The sequence below is a fragment of the Notothenia coriiceps genome, unplaced genomic scaffold, assembly GCF_000735185.1.
Source record: "Notothenia coriiceps isolate Sejong01 unplaced genomic scaffold, NC01 NC01_scaffold00000339, whole genome shotgun sequence".
NCBI lineage: Eukaryota > Metazoa > Chordata > Actinopteri > Perciformes > Nototheniidae > Notothenia > Notothenia coriiceps.
Genome location: NW_011333040.1, coordinates 16,764,295 through 16,787,528, shown reverse-complemented (window position 1 = coordinate 16,787,528; position 23,234 = coordinate 16,764,295). Strand labels below are relative to the sequence as shown.

Here is a 23,234-nt window from a genome sequence, read left to right as displayed (position 1 = left end):
ACCTGTAGTAACGTGACGACATCACGCATCAACGGAACAGCAGCGTGTGATTTGATTTGTTTAGATACCCAGCAGCATGCACGGCTCGGGCTCAGTCACCTCATAACACCAAATATGGATCACGGTAAACGCTCAAAAGTGTGGCTCCACTACACACAAAAGAGAAAGGCACGGCACAGTGCAATGCCTGTGGCAAGCTAATAGCTTGTTCGTCAGGTTGCACTTCTAATTCAAGCAAACATTTAAGACGGCACGGCATCGAGATAAAATAATGTACAGTCTTTAATGGCTTGCGTTCTCCGAGCCCGAGTATGGCTTGAATAGCCAGCACTAGCACCCCGGACCCGCCGCTTGCATGTCCAGAAGTGCCAGGTACAGCTAGCCGCGACACACCGTTCTCTTTGGCATTAAAAGGAAAGCTGACCAGAGAAAAAGCGGAGGAGTTTCACAGAGCGGAAACAGCATTTGTTGTCAAAGGGCTACATCCCTTCTCGGTTGTTGAAGCTCCGTCATTTAGGTATGCAAGCTTTAAAAAAAGTGTGACGATAGTAGGGTACTTGTACAGTAAAAGCCAGGTACTGTTATAAAACTTATGTCAGTAGGTTTCCTGCTGCTACCTCAGTTGAAATAAAGCACAGCTATTGTGTTTCTTTTTTATTTATAAAAATATCAGTTAAAAGCTTGAAAAAATTAAGATATTTTTGTTATCTAAACATTTCACCTCTTTCTTTTACAATTTTGGAATCGAAGCGGGGAATCGATAAGAACCGGAATCGATAAGAAGAATCGGAATCGATACATTTCAAACGATACCCATCCCTACTTTTCATATTTCCTCATTCATATAGATCAACATTAAATCCCTGCCAAACCCCCTTAATTAGAGGTCGCATTCACACCAGCCTTGTTTAGTCCGTTTGAATCTAACCCTGGTGCGTTCAACCGCTTGGTTTGTTTTGGTCGGTGTGAACACAGTCCGAGACCTCTGATGTGAACTAAACAACCGTACTCTGGTCCGCCTAAAAGAGGTGGTCTCGGAGCGCTTGCTTGCGAACTCTGGAGTGGTTCATCGCTGGTGTGAACGCAGTCCGCACCAAAACACAGGAAGCGTAGTATTTACGAGTCAGAATGCGGATGTCTTCAAAATCTTTAGTGAAAGAGTGAAGCAGGATGAACTGTTGAACCGTGTCGTGTAAAGTAAAAAATGCTCCACCAACTATACATAAAAGTCAGAGCCACCTGTCGATGGGGAAACGCCCCTCCTTACTGCAGAACGTCTCATGTGTGTTATAATGTTTTTTAACGCACGTCGTCTGATTATATAATCATGAGCCGTTCGCTAGTGTCTGTTGATCTCCAGATTAACAGCAGCATGAGAATAACCTGCCGATGCTCCATGGCGGAGGGTCCGGTAGAAATTGCCGGGATTTGCGCTTTGACCCCCTTAATGTCTGACCAATGGTTGAACAGCATTTCCGTGCACATGACTTGTGTTTCAAGTTTATAGTCCGTTTGAGTTTTGCCCGTGTGAACGCAAACCGAACCTCCTTAAAAATGAATCAATGTAACAAACTGTGGTCTGGTGCGCACCAGAGAAGCGGACTCTTAGGTGTGAATGTGACCAAAGTATGGGTTACATAAGAGAATCCTTTAATTCAATGTTGATATAAAAAGGTTTATTATATGAGCTTTAAGACTTTGATGGTACAAATATGTGGCCTTAGCATATTTGTCTCATAGCATGCACAGAAAACAAAGCTTAAGTTGATTAAAGATGAATAGTTCACCTTTCAGCTTAGAGGACTAAGCATTCATCTGCTGCTGCCTGGTTGGAAAGCACCACTGGTGGCTGGCGCTCCTCTGCCTCTGATAGATGGCCTAGCCTGCCTGGTGCTGTGCTCCCCATTCCTCCATATAATCACAACCCTGCGGAGAAGTGACTCTCCATCAGCCATGTTCTCTTTCTTCATGATGATGGCTTATCAGGCTCCCGTCGTCTATCAGGTTTAATGGCGGCCTCAGCTGTTTGCGATAACACTCATTTTGTGATATTGCAGCTGAGGGACGGCACAAGGTCACCGCGCACAGCACGTCTGATTCAATTGAATTACATCTTTGTTCGGATTGAATTTAAAGATTACTTGTAATAAGTCTGCAATATAGCCGCAGGTGGGTCTCATTATTAATGCGTGTTTTAGTGGGGCTGAATGGTAATAAAGACATGACAGTATTTCTGCATTATGAAATCCATGAACTGTCCCACTGTGGAGGATGGGAGGTACTCATGTGCTGTATTTGCTCTTCTTGAATACAGTTACATCTTTTTCTAATGTAAAAGTTTGGTTGCAAAGCAGGGGTTTAGCGCAGCAACATTTGGTAACCCTAAAATGTAAACCGTGTACTGGTGGTTAACGCCCTGTTTTCTCATTTGCACCGTAGCTCATCTCTCTGCTGAACTCTGTTAACTGCGCCTGTTTAAACGTGCCTTTAATGCTATCAATCGGTTGTGCAACCATACCCGCTGTGTGGGTGTTCCTTATGTATATTTTGATCTGTTTGAGGCTGAGTAAATATTAATGATGTATCTTTCATTCAGGGACAGTCAGGGTCTCCTGTTCAATTTGCTGAAGTGTTTCCTGCCGTTTGCATTGCTGTCTTGACTTTTGAAATAACCAAAGTTGATTGGTGAAGCCAATTTATTAGTGCCGTGAGCTGCAGTTCATCTAAATGGCCACTAGATGCTTACTGTGTTATCATTTTTCTTCTGTTGTTGTAATTGGAGGGCAGGGTGTAATAGATGTATCTTTTATTATGGATATGTCATTTTGGAATATAAGTCTTGTGTCAAAATGTACGTATGTAAACAAGTCAACACTGTTTTCAACATTCCATCAGCCATCAAGAGAAACTCAGTGTCAGTCGGCAATTATAACAACTCACAGGCCTTCATGTCACACGACTTGTGAGATACTAACCAAAACTTAATTTCTAACTCATGCCTGCTCCTCTGTGCAGTGACGCCCAGCGGCTCGTTCTCCAGCGTTCCTAAGGAGTACCAGGAGGGGGAGGCGGGCTTTGCCATCATGTTCCCCAGCATCGAGGGGGTCAACATCAAGCCCTTTCATTTTTGCGAGAAGTCCATGTCCCCAACAGCCCTGAAGGAAGCAGGTGAGAGAGGCTCACAACAATTATTCAGTAATCCTGTAAAGGTACCAAGTTCTTGTTTTTTTCAATTTCTCTCCTGTGTGTACTTTCTTTCCAGGACTAGTTGACAACCCGGAGCTGCGTGTGGTTCTGTTGTTTGTCTACGAGGCGTGTCAAAACGGAGCAGCACGCTTTCTGGTCCAAATACTGGAGCCGCTGGCCAAGAGCAATGCCCTCATTGCTGGAGGGCTGGTGGACAGTTACTTCTCTCCTCCCAGACACTGGTGAGCGACAGTCTGTCACTTAAAGCCCAGCTGTTTCTTAGCCATTTTGGGAAGAATCAAGCTTTTATTACAATAACAACAATTGAAAGGGAAACAAAGTTTGACTGAATAGTTATTGAGAAATCCCTCATTTTATGTCCTACGTTTCTTTGAGGCTTAATTAATTATTGTATTAAACAGTGCAAATATACAATAAATACATTGTACCAGATATAGTTAAAAGGGCAGAGGAATCTAGTGATGTGCAGGTTACAGAGACAAAAGATCTGTTGTGTAAATCGAAACCTTACACTTTCAAAATAAGAGACGCAACAACAACAAAAAGTAAAACTAAATAACAACCACCCAAAAACCAGAAGGAAATTCCAACTAGAAAGCTCATCATCAGCACTTTCAATAACATTTCATCAGTACAACAATTCCTAACCATTTTAAAGAACCGCCAAAAGGATTTGATTGGATTTAAAGACTTGAAGTTATGATTTTACCACTTGCTGAGTTATATTCTCACTCTCCTATCCTCTCAATCTGTAGCTGTTTGCAGGGTCAATACGGTGTGGCGGGCTTCGCCCTGAGTGGCCCTAAAGTGCAAGGGGCGTCTGTGCTCTTGGACCAAGAGATCACCAGCCCAAAGGCAGCCGAGGCCACCATCGGGCGGCTAAAAGCAGCCAAAATTCCCGAGAAGAACACCATTGGGTTTATGTTCGCCTGCTTGGGGAGAGGTGAAAACTTCTACAAAGACCAGGCCAACGTAGAGGCCGACGCCTTTCACAAGGTGTTCCCCAACACCCCGCTCTTCGGCCTGTTCGGAAACGGTGAGATCGGCTGCGACCGAATTGTAAAAGAAGACTACACGCTGTGCGACACTGACACGGAGAGTCTGCAGCACGAGTACAGTACAGTCATGACCCTCGTCCACGTAGGCTGACCGACCCACATCACAGAGGACCAACGGAAGGAAAACACAACCTTTAATATTCCTGTTTGCTACAGCTCTCGGTACAAGAAACATTTTGTTCAGAGTTTTACTCGCATTACGACTCAGAATATTGCTGTCACCAGTTCCGCTTGTAAAGATCCCTTTAGCCATCGTGGTAATGGCATCATTTGGGAAGTCCTCTGAGACTGTGTGTGTAAACACAGCCTCATATCTAAACTAGAGTTTCACAAAGTTCAAAGGTACAATACAACTGATGTTTCTCTTTTAGTATTAAAATGTGATAGATCACTCTAGTAAAATATGTGTATATAATTCTCCTAAATTTGACACACATTCAAGGCATATCTTACCTCCTGTCGTCTGTCTCATGGTCTGTTTGCTTTGCAGGTGAGTACAAATAGCTGTAATAGTATTTTGATTCAGCGCAGGCACTTTTTATTCATGTAAATAATGCGGGGCCTCTTCCACACATTCAAGATGATGTTGATTTGAATGCTCTTTATTGTTATGTAGATTTGACATAATTGTTCCTTTTTCACACTTTTATCTCACCAATGAGATTAACAGAAACGTGTTAGCCGTATGGAAGATATCTATCTGCCATGGTTCTATTGGGTACAGGGACCTTCGTCAGTCTTACAGTGCCTCTTTTTGTGTCCATGTCAGTTCATATCTTCTACTACCTACTTTCAGCTGTAAATGTTTGGGCTTAATAGTTACTTCCATGCCTGCATTTTTAAAGAAAAACAAGCCTCCTTAATCAGAAGGAGCAGAGAGTACGGTTGCCCTGTTGGCTGTGTAAGTTACACTGACTAGCAGAAACTCTCAATTTCACCTCAGAAAAAAAAGCCTTGTCATTGTTTTGACGATGATGTATTTGGTTTCCTTTGCTAAAGTAGTAAAAGGTATTTTTTTGAAATCCTGATAGTGTAGTCAGAGACTAACTATACCTAGCTGCATGTTCAGAAAGAAAAATCAACATTTTACAGATGCCTTTGTACAAAATTGGTCTGTCAGAATCATTAATGTTTTATTAATGTGTTATGTGGTGCTTTTTTCATCCCTAAGAAAAATATTCTGATCACATGAAGGTGCAATTTCCAGTGTATACACAGTGTATGTCTGTTGGTCAGGTAGTAGCTGTTGTATGTTAAGAATCAGCATTTCGATAAAGGCTGCTGCTACAATTCCAACTGTTTACTTTAACAAAACAATTATTAGAAGTCCTCTTTTGTATATTAATACACGCATCTACCCTTATAGGTTCTGATGATATTAAGGTGTATTTGTAGTTAGTGTTTTAATTGAACAAAGTTGTTTTGGTGTTGATGCACTTTTGTACATGTGCCAAATCATATCTGTGCTGCTTATTCCCTTATTAAATCTCTTCCAATACGTAGATGTGTGCCATGTCCATTTATTTCATTAACTCCACTGTTAAATTCTCTACAGCGGCATCTCCAGAGCCAGTCCCTGCACAATGGGCGTTACGCTTCCTTACTCGGTTGTAACTACAGGCCTACTACTGTTTTAATTTAGATCATCACTTTTCCTTATTTGCGTACACCCTGAAATGTCAGCCTCAGCCTATAAAATCTGCAGCAGCCCAGTCCAGGCGTGTTTAAATAAAGGAAGAGACGCTTGAGATTGATTGATGTGCGCTTTAACCATCGACTGGCTAATCCCGATGAATGACAAACGGTTAAGCCAATTGCTGTAAAGGCAATTTATATTCCCATAGTATCTTTATTTTGGGAAACCATAAAAAAAAAACGTTCGTGACACGGAGAGGGACGACCTACCAGGCGTAAAGCTAATAAAATCATCTGTGGCGATAATCCGCTCTCAAATTGGCCTCAATCGGGAACTGGGAAAACCTATTCGCATCCTTTCTCTCTCACAAACACACACGCACACACACACACACACACACACACACACACACACACACACACACACACACGGCCAACATTTTTAGACTGCTATGTCGTGACCGGAGCGATGCAAATGTCACACGATTCATTGGCTACTGTCTCCGGCACGAAAACGTCAATGTTTTGATGGCGTTTGGATGAAGATCTCTCCGCGTTGCCCGGCCGCTGCTGTGTGGAAGGAGGTCGGTGGAGAGGTTTTGCTTCAGCACCTGGACAGCTCCTTACCCAGGGTTCCCCGCTGTGCTCGCCGGGGAAACCCTCGGCTGAGGAGCGGGACCTGGATCTCTGGAGCATCCTTTCAACGCTCCCAACCAGGAGCAGGTTGCACTCTTCGTGATTTAATCAGTCTGAGTAGATGCTAATATGATCTTGCCGTGTGACGATGCTTCTTGCGTTTTGCACTGAAATCCAAGTAGCAGCGCAAGTGGGAGCAGCGGAAGCAGCAGCAGCGGTGGTGCTCGTCCAATGCAAAAGTGCTAAGGATAGCTGCAGCCTACACACACTGCGAGCCTGCTGCTGCTTCACTTACTCTGATCGCCACCGAGGGAGACATTACTATCAGCGAGGGGGCAGCGGGAGGCGCGAGAGCCCGTCAACAATGTAAATCTCACACAGGTAGGTGCGAATAATTCATTTATGTACAGCGAGGACGTTTTGTAGTTGCGTGCAACACCGTAGTTTAGTTGCAATCTGATACTAGCAAGTAAATCAGTTCAGTTTTCGGATCACACTTAGAAATGTCTGACATGCCTCCAGTTCTGTTAAATATTGTATGGTTGACCCAAGAAAATAAATGCAATGGTGTCAAAAGTTTACATTTACACGTTTCTTTGTTTTGGGGGAAAGTAGTTTGGTGGGTAGTGAAGAATAGTACATCTAGTCTGTTTTTGACGTCTAACATATTAATTTAATTCTACTTTTCAAAGTATTTATGACTGCTAAAGCTGCAAGGGTTGGGATTTTTGTTAGTTTGACATTTTCCACTTTCCTTGTCTTGAGACCCTCAAACAGGTTTCTCGTGGTGTGTGATGAAAGCAATGAGTTCCACCACATTAAACCTATTTTTCATCACCAGTTAAAAGAAACAAAGTATAGGCTCTAGAGAACAATTTCCTAAACAACTGTATCACATCAGTAGATTTAATGTTACTATATCTGTCTAACAATTGTTTAGTTTGTATGTCTTTATTTAGATTGAATTGATATTGAAATGTTGCAAACACAAGGCCTTAGACTAACTTTCCGGATCCCCGCCGACTGTGGCTATTGGATTTATGTCATCACTTTTTTCTTCAGTTGCGATAATGACCATTTTCTTCCCAGGTTCAACATGAAAGAAGCATCTATCAGGTGAAAAGGTGAACTGCAGCAGAAAACCGGCAGAACTGAGAGGAAATCTTGTGACAAACATCCCCTCCTCTCTCCATCAGCCAGCATCATGGCAAATGCTGAGTGAGTACAGATCCTTTATTTCTTGTCTTCCCCCCTCTCATCATCTTCCAAACCAGCATTTATTTTTATTTCTGCACATATGGCAGCAATGGGTCAAAATGTAACATTCAAATACATGGTCAGGGTTGCAGAATGGAGTGCTTTTTGGACATATCTTTAGGTTTCTTTCTTCTTCCTTTCACATTCGACTTCAGCTTTAAACATGCTTCTTTATTTCTGATCTCAACTCCTCTTCCTGCCCCAATCTCCTCTCTTTCACAATTTCCCGTCTTTCTGTGCCTCCCCTTTCTACAATAATGACCTTTATTCACACAGACACTGCTACCGTTGAGGTGTCGCTGACCCTCGTCACTCTGAATGCTAAACACAGACGCACACTGAGATGCAGAAACACACTGCTCAATGCTGATCACAGAGCGTCCATTCTGCAGCCGCAAACACAGGTCACTGATAATCGCTCTGTGGAAGAACATGCAGTATATTTCCTAATGTTATCCGTGTTTCTTACAAATTAACACATTCCTTCAACAACTTCTCTCCTCTCCAAGTTCTCCCGAAGCTTTCCATTTTTAAATTGTGCTCTCAAAGTGAAGAACAGCTGATGCATTACGTGTGTGTGTGTGTGTGTGTGTGTGTGTGTGTGTGTGTGTGTGTGTGTGTGTGTGTGTGTGTGTGTGTGTGTGTGTGTGTGTGTGTGTGTGTGTGTGTGTTCTTGTGAATTGGTCGGGCCTTTCACTTAGCGGTATAGTGATGTGATCTGTTTTGACCATTCAGAAGAATAACATAATCATCCTTGACACTCAAACATCATTCTCATACTTCCCTATTCGTGCATGCACACACACACACGCACACGCACACGCACACGCACACCCACACTTATCTACTCGCTCACTCATTAATACACACAGATACACACTCACAGTTCAGCGGTAATTTGTAGCAGACTTGTCAGCCACAATACAGACATTACCCTATGAAGGAGCTGGGTAATTTAGAAACCTTTCCTGCACACACACACACACACACACACACACACACACACACACACACACACACACACACACACACACACACACACACACACACACACACTGAGCACACTGAGCACACACACCAGTCATCTGTCGGTTTGAAAAGATCAAAACGCCAAAAAAGACAGTCAAAAGGAATATGGGTTTCCAAGTGCCAGGAGCATTTTCTCGCACACTGACACACACACATGCACGCATGTACACACACGGTGCCAGGAGCAAGGTGCTGTAGGGAGGCTGGTGCTCCCTAGGTAGTTGTCTTATCTGATTATGGTAACGATGTCGAGAATGGCAGAGGAAAAGGTAGCCTCGGGGAGGGAGGGACTGAGAGAGGAGAGGAGATGGGCAAAGTGAGGGAGGTGGCGCAGTGTTGTTAAGTGATGGTTACCAAGTCAGTTTACTGTGGGAATCACTTTGCTGTACATTTCTGCAGAATTCATTTCTTGGTAGGTCTTCTTGTATACATGTAAGAAAATCGCCTGTTCTCCTAGAGATATGGGTATTGGTGTTACTGGCTCTGATGATCTCCATGTAATTAACATAAATTGTTCTCTTCTGGGGTTTTTTATACATCTGAAGAGCCTCTCTTACTCTGATTGCATGACGACAATATGAGGCATTTGAGAACTTGAACTGAGCGGTTGGGAAGGGAAAATAATGGGCTGGATGCCGTCTTTTTGTTCTCTCTAAGACCAGACAATGGGATGCTACATTAAGACTGCAAATGACCATCAAGAGGCGCATATTTTGGCTTTTGAGAAGCAATTGTACTTGCAGGATTCTTGCTGTTTTGCATTCTTATCCATTGCACTTGTAAGTCTCTTTGGATTAAAGCGTCAACTCATGACGCTTTGCATGCATTGATGATGCAAAAAATAATAAGTAAAAGATTGAAAGAAGGGGAAAGTAAGGGAGTTTGCGATTTAAATAGCTTTGGAGTACTATCTTTTGGAGTACTAGTGATTGACTGGGTGCCTGAAGGACCCCCAGAGGGGCAAATCAGCATTATCGGATGAGGCAGTGTCAGGGACAGCCAGTCACACCGGTCCCATCACGACCCAACACGGCAGCATGAATGTTTAACACTCGCACACGTACAGACACTCTTTTTCTTTCTCTTACCATTTAACACATGAACACACCAGTGATGTACGTACTGCCCCCACATACACACAGCACCGCATGCACATACACAGGAACGACTGGTTGATTCTTTCAAAGGGCTCTTACCTGTTGCTAAGACAGAGAAGAGAAAGGAGACACAAATGTGTAAAAGAAATAATGGAAAAATAGGATAAGTGGGTTAGCGCCCGAGTGTCATACTGAGTTAAGGTCAAGTCAAGATTAAAAAGACACACACACATCCATCTATATATTTATTGGAGAGAGTTGTTGCTATCTAATCTACAATTTGTTCTCTAGACCCTGACAGCTCATCTGCTTCACTACTCTCCCCTCCGACAGTGCGGCTGCTAAAACTTCTACTGAATGCCATAATAAGCTTAATGAATGTTTTCATGCACAATTACACTGGAAGACTCTGTGGCCTGTTTCCATGTCTGTATATGGACTGGTCTGGTCTTGCAGAAGGCGACTAATGTGCACCGAATGATCCGATACCACCACAGTCTTGCTATCTTTGTCTTTCTTTCGTGCATCGGTGCATGTGCACATGCTCTATTTTAGACTGATTTAGTCTGTCTCTGTCCTCCTTCTGATTTTGGCTTCTCTGTCCTTGGTCTGCCTCTACTGCCGGCTCTGCTTTCTCTTTCATTATTTTCACTTTATAGGTTTGCCAAATATGTAGTTGAAGATGCCAAAAATATAACCGAATAGTGTAAAAATGTGGCTTAAAGTTGGATTAAAAAGTCATTTATTTTTAACCAAATTGAACCAAAAACGTACTGGCTCTTCTGACTTTTCCTCTTTTTGAATTAAAGCTAAATAGCAGCTCGTATGTTGACGTTGTCGAAGGTTATATCTTACAGGTACATGCTTAACAACCTATATATTTCAGTATTCCCACCGGGAGTGACAGAGACAGATTATGAGACCGACTCGCATGTGTGTGCATGTGCATATGCTAGGAGGCTCTACATTTGTGGTTTTCTTGCATGTATGTGCACTAAATACAGTAAAAGTATTTGTGTGTATTTGTGGTTGTGTGCATGTGTGTGAAGGTGAGGCAAGGTTGTTTTTTAGGGGTGAAGTGGACGCCTCTATGGTAGCCCTCTGCCCGCTGGCACAGGAGGCGAAAGGGCAACAGACTGGCATCAATTACATAGTGAGAGAGAGGGAGAGAAAGGTGTGTGTGTGTGTGTGTGTGTGTGTGTGTGGAGATTGAGATTTTCTGTCTTGATATTAATTATTTTATTTATATAACATCAGTGTTTCATGCCAGCATGCAGTCTGGTCCAGCTTAATAGTGAGAGCAAGGCACTAACATGGCCAGGGTTAGGGGTTTCATTCCCACTGGAGCTGTGAGATATGAGAGCTAAAAATGTATGCGGCAAGGGTACTGCAAGGTGCTTTGGATAAAAGGATCCACCAAAGAGCATATGTTATGTTATGCCCTCTTTAAAAATATCAACGCTAAAGTAGAGGTTGCTTGGCATAGGTTAGTAACCCTATTAAGATCAAAAGCAACATAAAAAGGAACCAGAATATTATGAAAAGAGGATGCTCAACAGTGAATATAAAACTAATGATCCTGCCTGGTGTTAGAGATCTGCACTGACCTGAAACTGAGACTGTAACCAGCCCAGTACTGTGTCTTTAAGACCAGACCCGACTGAACCTGACTGTTAATGCCACATTCACATCTCAAACCCAACCTTACTTCTTCATTAATAATACATTTTCTTTGTTTTATTGTATTTACACACTGCCTTTTACTAGTTATTACTCCAGACACATTGTTATGGATGCGCACTGTTTGAAAAGAATGAACAATACACTGATCATCTCCATCTATACTCTTCTCAACTCCACTTAGCGACGTCACATACCGAAATGTAGCAGTTAATACCAATACCTCTGAAATTCCGCTTTTCTCGAATCCCAATTTGATACCACAGTTGAAACAAATAATAAAACAATAAATCCCATGTCCTTCATCATGCACTCTTGTATGACGGTTTACATGAACAGGTGAAAATTCCCTATAGAAAAGCTATTTTATATAACTTTGAAACACATTTTTATTTGCAGACATCATGAAATGTTTATAGTTACTTTTGCCCAGCCTCATTTTTAGTGATTATATCTTAAAACGCATTATAACATGAATCGATGCAACCATGAGCTGTTGGCTGCATTATTAAACGTGTCTTGTATGTAGCCTACCAGCGGCTAACTACAATCTACAGTAGAACAATGGTATTGCAACTCAGGATCGGCAGATACCCAAAGTTAACGGATAGTCTTTAGGGAGAAAATGGTTTCTTAATGCAACATTTCATTCAAGTAACCAAACCATGAACCTGACATAGAAGCTTTTTAACAGCAACATCCCTAAACCCAAACTGACACATTTAACAAAATTGCTATCCTGGTGGACTCTAAGGGTTTATTACTAAGGCTCCTTCTAGCAGTTTAATACTGCAAAATGCGTGGCTCTTCCTCCCATGTATACTCGGATGCTTGGATGACTCCTGTTTCTTTAAATGGGATTTTTCTTTGCTTTTCTGCTCGGAACGAAAAAGCTTAGAGACTTATGGTCTTTATTAAAAGGTTGGTGTGTCACCCTATAAATGTCCCCTTATTCTCCTTTTTTCTCTTCTTATAATTTTGGTCCTCTGCCTTTTTTTTCTTGAAGATGATTTTCTCTTTCCTTCTTTCTCTCTCTCTTTCTGCCTCATCTATCTTTCATTCTCTCCTCTTCATTTTCTCTCGTCCACCTTCTTTGTCTTCCCCTTTCCCTCCCCATTCTCTTTACACACGCACACGCACACGCAACACACACACACACACACAACACACACAGCACACACACACAGCACCACACACACACACACACACACACACAGCACACAACACACACACACACACACACACACAACACACTCCATCTCCCTGGGACAATTTTCTTTTCTAAATAAACTGTCATGAGCTATGTGTATAAAAATGGGCTTACATGGGGGTGAGCGCGGCAAGGCACAAGCATGGCCTGGCCTGGTATAAAACATGGGATTAATATGCTGTGAGAGGTAATTGTATCTTTTAAAGCGCTGAGATGAGTAGGAAACAAATGTGTCTCCTCTCATCTCTCTTCTCTCTCCTCTCTTTTTTTATCCTTTCCTCTCTCCTCCTCTCTCCTATCTCTTTCTTACAAACTGCAAGCCGTGCTAAATATGATAGCAGACGAATATTCGGCGTAGCATCTCAGCAGGCTGCTAGGCAGTTGCATAGTAGGTTAGGGCAGTATATGGGGGAGAAGGAGTAAGGAGGATNGTGTGTGTGTGTGTGTGTGTGTGTTCTTGTGAATTGGTCGGGCCTTTCACTTAGCGGTATAGTGATGTGATCTGTTTTGACCATTCAGAAGAATAACATAATCATCCTTGACACTCAAACATCATTCTCATACTTCCATATTCGTGCATGCACACACTTATCTGTGTGTGTGTGTGTGTGTGTGTGTGTGTGTGTGTGTGTGTGTGTGTGTGTGAACAAAGTAAGAGTGAAAGGAGAACACTATAAATCTGTGTTCTTTGCTAATGATTATGCTGACTCTAATTTGTCTCGTCCTAACTATATCTGCATTTATTCTCTTGACCTATATATAGCCCATCTCAGTGGGTCTCAGTAGCAATGTCCTATCACGCTGTGTTTAAGGTGAAATCATCATAAAACAGATGAATATAGCTATAACACTCACTTTGTTCACAGACCGTCAACACAAACAGCTTTCACTCTATAAGACTGATGATCAGTTAAGTATGGTGTAAAAATACATGAGAAACAAATATGGTTTTATTTCCACTTGAGGTAAAGTATTATCTCAAGGGCATTAGTCTTGGATCACAATCCATAAAGATTGGTAACCACTGGTTTATTCTTTGTATTTTACAAGCTTATCATATCGTTTTTTTAATCGATAATCTTAATCTGAAAAGTTACTATAACTGGAGACGTGAGATAAATGTATTAAAAAGAAGTACAATACTTCCCTATAGGGAATGTCGCGAAGCACAAACAAGAAAATATATATATATTTAATTACAGTACTTGAGAAATGTACAGTTAACTTACACGCTGTTTGCTTTTAGTCAACCAATTCCATGTTATGTCTCCTTACAATATCCGAGATGTGTGACTGACTGGAAACATGTGTTCATATTGCATGATTTTACATCATAACTGTGTACATTTAATTGCATTTTTAGGGTAGATTTTCCCTTTTTAGATCTCTCTCCCCATGTCCCTGTTAACCCTGTTGTTTATTTACTCAATTCCACTGGGAGGGGGTAGAGGTTTGATGGCTTTGCTTCTTTTCTTCAGAGGCTAACAGTTGACAAGCACCTGGGGTCTTTTCCCTGTTGAGAGCATCTTTACTACGTGTGGCCTTATCTTCTGTCTAATAGGCTGTTTCAAAACTGGTACAACGTCGTTAATCAGCTACTGTCTGTAAAAAAGGAGCAATGGATTTTAAAACATTTGACCTGAAGTGTTAGTGATCTATCTGTCAATCAGTAGGTCAAATGAAAGGGGCACTCCACAGATTTTACACTTAGTTTAGTAAGTGTCTAGAAGGTTCATAGTGGTGATCATAGTTGAGTAATGCTGAAGATATTACATCTTTTATAGTATTTTCCTTATCTTTACTGACTTTACCATATATTTACAGCTCCATTATATATTATGATAATGTTGACATTTCAAACTAATCGGTCTGCAGGAAAGAGGTTATATATTACAATTGGCAGTTATTCTCTGAATTAAACATTCACAATTTAATAAGAAAAACAGCTGAATTATTAGTATAGGCTCAATATGCATCAGGCAACACTTAAAATATAAATGTGTAGAATATACTGCTACTCTCCTATTCTTGTTTTATATGCAAAAATACAGCGCATAGAAACAAAGAAACAAGTCCACAGGAATCTGCCTTTTCACTCACTCATTCAGTCTTTCAAGACCCGTATTCCCTTAAGTGTCCGCAGAAATTAAAAAAGTATCTATTATTGGAAACTGTGTCTGACACAATGTAAAAAGGTCCACCACGTACCTCTTTCCATCATGAAGCGAGCGTCTGTGCATGTGCTCTCTTAGTCCTGCCCCACGAGGGTCTCTGTGTCTCCTGTGTATCTGTAAAGGTCAGATAAGAGACTGGTCACATTAGGGCCAGAACAACCCATTGTGCAGTCCACCAATTCATCATAGTGTCATCTGTAATATTATTAATGAGCTAATGTGCCTGGCAGACTTCATTAATATCCTCTGGCGTGAACAAAAAAAAGTTTCTCTGGAAGTTAAATGGGGTATTCTAGGAAATTAAAAGAAGCAATCTGTAAATGCTGTAGAAGTGACAGGTGCTTTGTCCTAAACAACACGAACATGGTGCTAAATACCAAGTGTTGCTTTAAAAAGACTGGTGGGTGAATTTACTGAGGTGTATATTCACCAGAATGCAAAAGGTGAGGTGAAGAGCTGCTTTTCTGCTGGTACCACTGTTTGAGCATGTTTTAATCTGGATGTCCCGTAGGTAAAAGCTTTCTTCTGCTTCATCTTCATCTTTTGATGTGAAATCCATATTACGTTGTATGTGAGTCAGCAGCAAAGGCACACATTACTCACTGTCTTTACTTTCCTAGCAGCAAGAAACAGACCTTTCTCTAGTTTGTGGTGCTACAACAAACACAAGTGTGGAATGTCTTTGTGCTGTTGTTTCCGAGACATAATTATTATATCATTGTAGAATACTTTGCAGTGTTTGTTGTTCCTCCACCAGTGCGTATACTAGTATGCGATGAGTTTTTAACACTAATACACAGTGATGTCCAGCTTCTCCAAAGTTTTCCTCAGCAGCTGTTGGGAGCAGAGAACACCTGCTTTGTGTCTCCATGCTCCGGCCAAGTTTTGGGTTGTGTTTTAGATCCTTAGGCGTTGTAGTCCGACAGCCTAATCTAACATGTGTGTGTTGATCTTGTGGTCCACTGAGTGTGCTTTGGGATGAAATGTGCCAGGTTGGAAATATATTTTCTTTACTTCCACAGAAAGTCTTTTTTCCAAGCTAGCATTGGGCTTTTCAAGAGGAGGTGAAACACCCATGTTTGATGCTTTGTGTGGAAATAATGACTCATAGTTTTAGGGTTCATTTTTTCTTTATAGATCTTCATATATTTAAACTATGTCAAAACATGAAAGCAAACTATGTCAGATTTTTATCAAATCCACATTTCATGGCAGCATTTTCGACTGTACCAGCCTACCTGAAAAACACAAATCAAGTACCTAATGTACCCAAACACAGTGTTACTGCTAATGTGACTGCTATGAAGTCAATCTCATTCCAAGAATAGTAGATCCTATTTTCATGATGCAGAGTGTAGGTGGAATTTAGGATTTATGAACTGTGTCCAATTTGATTTCAAACAGGATATTAACGTACTAAGTTCCTTTTAAAGAACCCCTGTTATGCTTTTGGGGGTTTTCCCATTCCTGTAGTGTGTTGTTTAGGGTTAGGTGTATGTAAATGGTCTGCAAAGGCTAAAATCCCAAAGTTCCCTCCAGAGGGAGTTTCTCTCCCACACACTGGAACCCTTTGTTTACTTCCCTGACATAATGACATCACTATGTAACAGTTGCGTTTCTAGCGTTCCAACCTATGGTTCCAACACATTGTAGGTGATAGGCTAAGGGGCGGGACATCTCTATGCTGTTGACCAATCACAACAGTGCCGGCCAGCTTACCAATCAGAGCAGATTGGGCTCTGGTCTCAGACAGAGGGTGAAAAGAGGCAGCCTGAGAGCCAATAGTAGATGATCCATAAACTAGATACACAGTCTAGTCCTCACTAATAAACGTCATTTCTAATATTTGTTTTTGCTCACAGTTTTTTTTGCTAACATTCGTAATAAGCAAACAAGGTCAGAGTATTTCTTTTATTTTCCTCAACACTGCTTGTATATCTGTCTTATTGCACAGAGGTCCCATGGGTCATGAGCGAGACACCTCCATGTGACGGAGGAAGCACGTTCTTCAGCTCCACTGGCTCCCAGTTACTAACATGACCTTCTGCTTTGGTGCTGCTCAGTAAAGTCCCTTGAGCAACTTTTGTCACAAAATGACCTTTCCTACCTGGCCCACGACTCTACAGTCCACAATGTGCTTTTATCTGCCACCCCCAGGGAGTCCTGCTCCCCTGAATATCACTTCTCTCCTGTGGGTGCTCTTCTGCAATTGCAGTCCTTTTAGTCTTTCCATTAAATAATGTTTTTGAGAATGTTGCAATTGCCCCATTCTGTAAGATAAGAACATCGGGGATACTCAGAAAGGTCAGTATTTGTATTTAACACAGCTAAAAAATAAAGAATTTATATTTGTACTTGGATAGAAACAGGCAGGTTCGTCTTTTTCATCATCATTGTTGGGACTTTAGTCATAGTCATGTTCTTCAACAAGTAATAGGAACAATATGATTACTTCTTAACATTTATCTGCCTAACAGAATAATTTTAACGCAAGTAGTTTGGAAAAAACATATTGTTTTTTCTATAATATTAATCTTTGTAACATTTATTTTCAATATCAGAAGCCTTTATTCACAGCTGACTTTGAAAATGAGTTTGCTTTTTTATATTTCCATGCAATATTAATGTAACTTTGTCAGACAAGCAAAACAGACATTCAGTGAATCATCACATCTCAAAATGCATTTTACCCCTATTGCTCCATGTGCTGCAGCTGATATCTTAACTGGCAGCAGGCAGTGCAGCAGGTACATTACTGTAAGCTGTGAGCCTGCGGGCTGTGGACAGCTTGAGTCTGTCATGAGTGGTTATGTGTACGGTCCTGATTGTTCTGGAAGAGAGCCAACCTGCTGCTGCGCTGCAGATGAGAGGTGGTATGGATGAGATGATGTGTGTAGGAGAAGTGTGGAGGGCCCAACATCTATCAGGCCAACCCGCTGTGGTGTAATACTGCGTACTATCCAGAGTAGGAATTAGGAATTTGCCAAGGAAAATAAGTGTAAAGGTATTCGACAAAGAGGTACATACAACTTCCTGCAGAACCACAACGTACTTTTAAATCCTGACACTTAACATTTTACTGGGACACATGAAAACACAAGCATCGCCTCGGTCAGTCCTTTTTTAGTGCGTGACTGGTTGCATAACTAACTAAGGCATAGTGATGTTGCCCTGCATATTTTAAATTAAAACAATAACTGGTAGGAACGAAAGATTAAATAAGTTAGGAGAAACTTGCAATTCAGAGCCCCAACTAAATGATGTATCCATGATTAAGTATGCAATAATTGCAGTGAAAATACAATTTAAAAAATCAGTGGTTTAAACATTTACATTAGCCTATTGCTCAGAGATACATCAACACTGAGCCCAGAACATCTCATAACTGCAGGAGAATCACAGACAAAACACAAATCGTCTCACCTCTGTATTGAACTTTGGTAAAAATATATATATTTATGAATTAACACAAAGTGAAAAGGCTTATAAATACTTTTTCAGGGCTATTTAAATGAGATGAATCTGTGGCAATCTGTTGCATCAATTGATCACTTGTAAAACCTGCCACCTACTATCACAGATATTTTTGAGCTTTTAACGACGCGTGTAAGCATATACAGCTAACTCACTAAGAAGTCCTCTCTTAACTTTAACTGTATTTTTGACAGGCTTTCTCAAGCTTACAGATGTTCTCACATCTTACCCTGCAGTTTTATTCTCTCATTGTGCTTATTCAGGGCTATTCAACTACACATTCAGTTGGGCCAGATTTTATAACTACAAAATTCCGCTGGGCCAGACATTCAGCGGCCTGTAAAAAGCGGGTAGTGACACATTTTAAACCAACACATATTACTGCGATGAAAAACATGCAATTTTTATTCATTGTTCATCTAACAAAGATACGTCAAAAAGTGCATAAAAACACAACAAATTAGCATTAATTTAACAGAATCTGAAAAAAAAGTGCCCAGTTGTAGCATTACATTTGTTTGCTTTAGAAGTCAAATATTCAGGTTATTTTTTTTGAACCAGGCACATCACAAAGTGCATTTACTGAATACAATAATAGCATTCTTAATAAATGTCCTCACATACAAAAAAAACAGCTAAAGACCTCCAATGCAACACAAAGAGGTAGTACTGTAGCAATACTATTTTTTCACTTTTCAAGTAATAACAAAAAAATCATACGTTTTGGTCACATTTGACCCAGACACATTACAAAGTGCATTTAAATGAATACAGAAAGAACTGTCAAACCCTTCAGTGCACAAACCCATAACAAGGGATACGGGTAACTATATGAATGAATACTACACTACACGTCTACTATAGTAAATTAGGTGGTTACTATCACCTCATTTTTGATTTGTCATCGCTGACTTTCTCAATGGGAGAAGGGACATTTTTTGTTTTGAACAAGAGCAGTGATTTTTGGTCATAGGATGTCAATGCAATCCTAAGACATTGGTGAAGAGTGCTGTCAGTCAGGGAGCAGCGAGTGCTACTTTTGATTGAGTTCATGTGTGAAAAGCTTGATTCACATGTGTATGTTGATCCAAACATACTGAGCACACAGATCTCTACTTTCTGAACGTTAGGGAACTGCTGTTTTTTGACATCACTCCAAAACTTCGCTGGCCCGTTAGTGCGCTGCATGTCAATAAGTTCCAGTGTATATTTCCCCTTTTCGATGCAGGGGACCACTTTCTTTGCTCTGGTTGATACGTCCCCCTCTATTGCAACAGTGAAGGGGTCTCTGGCAAAGCCCATCACCTCTGTGGGCAGAGCAAGTCCATCCAATCGACCGGCAAAGTTCTCTTTCAAACTCGCGATGAAATCTGTCATCACATCCGTGATTTGTGCCGGAGATGTGATGTGTTTGGGGAGCGTCAGAAAATGCAGCATCCGACCCGTGCTCAAGTCGGTCACGAAAAGGTCCAGCTTGACTTGGATCTGCTCCACAAGATCAATGACCGTTTTGTCTCTGTTTACGCTTCAGAGTTGAGAGAGACATGTTTTAGAGTTGCTATCATAGGACCACCGTTACTAGCACCACTAGATGCACTTTCAAAAAACGTGCTGCGTAGTGGTTTGGTGGTTTCTATGCAACGCGGAGTGTTGCGTTCATGGTCTGTACTAGTGTAGGAATTTGGCTACGGGAGGCTGGGCCACTCGGGAGTTGTTTCTGGGCCGCATCTGGCCCGCGGGCGGTTAGCTGTTGTCTCGGACCGGTCGATTGGTTAGTCTCGTCTGACGGAGCCAAAGTCCTTGCTTCTCCACTTTTGTCCACGCTGTCGTGTCGTTCATACTCTTTCTTATTTTCTCGAAGACTTGGAATTTCGTAGCGTTTGTACAGTGTTTATGTTTATACTTGATACTCTGCTACTATAAGGAAGAAAGCATTGAAAGGACTCAATACGACTTCCGAAACGCAATTACAAAGAAAAAAAAACGTCGTTGATTTAATTTGACTCGTGTAACAGTCAGTCAGCTTTGGATTCAAGATTCGTAGTAATTTTTCTTTAGGGTCTCTTCTCACTGTATAATTCCCGACGCGAGGTTTAATCCCGATCGGTAAGTAGACGGGGATAGTACCAATGAGTTCTTGTGACCGATCTTTTTATCTTTCGCCTTCTATGAGATATTCTTATTAATTATAAAATAAACCCCACTTCCTCCCGGTTGTCAGGGGAAAGTGAAAATACCGTAACGGAGCTATTTCAAATGAAGAAAATTGACTACGATTCCAACATGTCAACTGTTCCTTCCTCCATCACATATCTTTTCTTCCGAAATTTAACACTGTCGTAGAGCACAGGTCAAAAATTTACAACCTGACTCCAATAAAAAAAGTTTTACAAGTGTCGTCACAGAACGGGACACGACATCAGAGGATTGTCTAGTACTAGCAAGGGGAGCGGTCGACGTATACTAACTGTGGTGTGCTTATCACAAATTGTATCGTTTTTCTAATGATTCGATTGAAATACACACACAACTCCACGCGCTCTTACACACACACACTCGTTTCTTCGGCCCTTCCGACCTCGCACAACTCTCTTTCTCCGGTCTCGCGTGCTCACACACGCCCTACCGCCGCGCGCTCACGCAAAACACACGCTCTCACTCTCACCAAAACCCCACTCTTGCGCTCACCCGTCTCTTCACCACCACACGTCCCACACGTCGCTCCGTCTCGACCCACCTGGGATTACGTCCATATATTTTTTCCAAATTGTCCTTAAGCGACAACTTCCGGTCACATACGTCTCTGGCTTTGCCGTTCCGGTATCGTTTTGTTTTGTTTGTTCCTCAAGTCTGTTCGTACAGAGTGTTAGTGTTACTTTTCTGTTTCGACCCCGTCCCGGTCCGCTGTTTATGTTTCCGTAGTCTCCGGACGATGCTGTTTCCCCGGCCAAGTTGATTGGAACCTATACAAACTCCAATGGGCCAAATGGATGTATTTTGTTTGCTGCGAGAGCGATTCGGCAGGATGGCTGTGAACAATAGGTTCAGCCAATTGAGTTCGGTCTGAAACGCGCAGTGTACTTTCCCACTGTACGCTCGTAAGCTGGTTAGGTGTTTGTTACCTGTTCGGGATGACTGTCGTGTCTGCGGGTCAGGTATCGAAGAGACTTACCTTTCAGTTGATATGTATAATCTGCTTTGTAACTCTGCATTTGAGAATTTGTAGGGAACTGAATTTTCAGGTGTAGCAACGTGGACGGTTCCACTATGTCGACCATTTTCATTCTTTTTCACAAACTTACCATGTTATTTGTCCAAACTATAGTGACGGATTCTGTGCGTAGCCTGAAATTATTGTAAAATAGTCACAAGCGTTGAAATTACCACGGAATTTTTATTATGAAAGACGTATGCATACGACTGGTGACACTCACAACGTGCGGTCTATGCCGAGTTCTTCGACTGAGTCTATTCCTTTATATTACGTAATCTAGTATTACACTACTCATACTATTACCCCGGTCGTAGCACGAGATGAGTGTCTACGGCGCCACTCACATGCATTACCAATGAAAACTACGATTCCAATGAGATACAGTCACCGTCTCATGAAGTTCATTCGAAAAGAATTGCAGGTTAAAATTAATATGAAGATACATTAATGAACGTATCTGTCTGCATAATCGAGACTTCTACTCCTCCACGTATAAGCTGATAATCTTTAAAAGTGAAAGTATTCAGGCCACCTAACGGGAAACTGTATTATAGAAAGCAAAACATAGCGCGCATGTTGACCTGTCACAATTAACATAAAGACATTGACAAAAGGAAACGTTGCGTCGAGCGCTAGCAGAAGAAGGGAGAGGCTGCGCAACGGTTATCCGTCGAGGACTCGTGTAAGGGTGCAAACAGGCGCACCCGGCACCGCCGTGCCATGCCAACCAGGGTGCCTTTAGGGCCAAGTTACAGTTTTCGACGAAGAACCACGCGCCTAGGGTATCTCGAAGGCAGGCAGCAAGGGTGGCACCTATGAGTGACAATCACCTAGGCCGTAGAGAGCGAAGTCGTTCGATTGAAGGCCGACATTAAACGTCAGGACTTGCTTCGACAAGTGACAAGTAGCAGTACCATGTTTATACGACGCGCGGTCGGACGAGGTGTCGTCCTATCAGAGAACGGTTCGCAAGGTGAGTCACTTTCGTGGCGGAAATTGACTTAAGGTTAGTTACATGCACGAGTCAAGCACCACGCCGCTCCTTTCAAGCTCAAAACCGGTGACCGGCAACCTAACCGTCCTACTGTACCTCCGGTTTTACTGGCTCGGACACCACTTGGCACTTTTTATTCACTCTTATACGTGTAGGATGAGTCTACAGGTAGCCGCATAAGGATTGTATACTATATGAAGTTATATATGTCATAATACAATTCTTTCGGAATATAGCTTTATAGATGTTGTTTATACTCATTTGATGCCGTAGTTCTCATTATAATTCATCGGCACTGCTGGCAACATATGTTACGACAATAGACTACTGAAAGGGTACTGATTCGACAGTGAGGATACCTGTCCCATGACCCTAACGAGCAGGAAAAATCAAGGGCCTCAGTGTACGCATAATCTCTTTGGTCATCTGTACCGGAGTTCTTCGCATACTTAGCTTCCAGGTGTAGTACAGTATAAGTTGATGCCATACAGTTACATATTGTACAAGGTCTTCCTATTTCACATCAGACTTGACCCATAAGTCGTGGTCCATATTAGTCGTTGGACTAA

General features: G+C 41.7%; 2 protein-coding genes across 3 annotated transcripts in view; both read left to right on the top strand.

The window, feature by feature from the left end:
* The window catches only part of fbxo22 (F-box protein 22), a 9,342-nt gene extending 3,575 nt beyond the window's left edge, over nt 1–5,767 (top strand). The window contains exons 5-7 of the mRNA XM_010773288.1: nt 3,016–3,168; nt 3,263–3,428; nt 3,963–5,767. Coding sequence (XP_010771590.1) covers nt 3,016–3,168; nt 3,263–3,428; nt 3,963–4,356 — 713 coding nt within the window. The 3' untranslated portion in view covers nt 4,357–5,767. The remainder of the gene's footprint in view (nt 1–3,015; nt 3,169–3,262; nt 3,429–3,962) is intronic.
* Nucleotides 5,768–6,174: 407 nt separating this feature from the next.
* The window catches only part of LOC104947291 (transmembrane protein C15orf27-like), a 54,785-nt gene continuing 37,725 nt past the window's right edge, over nt 6,175–23,234 (top strand). For both annotated transcript variants that reach the window (XM_010773277.1, XM_010773271.1), the window contains exons 1-2: nt 6,175–6,917; nt 7,626–7,754. In XM_010773277.1, coding sequence (XP_010771579.1) covers nt 7,741–7,754 — 14 coding nt within the window. In that variant the 5' untranslated portion in view covers nt 6,175–6,917; nt 7,626–7,740. The remainder of the gene's footprint in view (nt 6,918–7,625; nt 7,755–23,234) is intronic.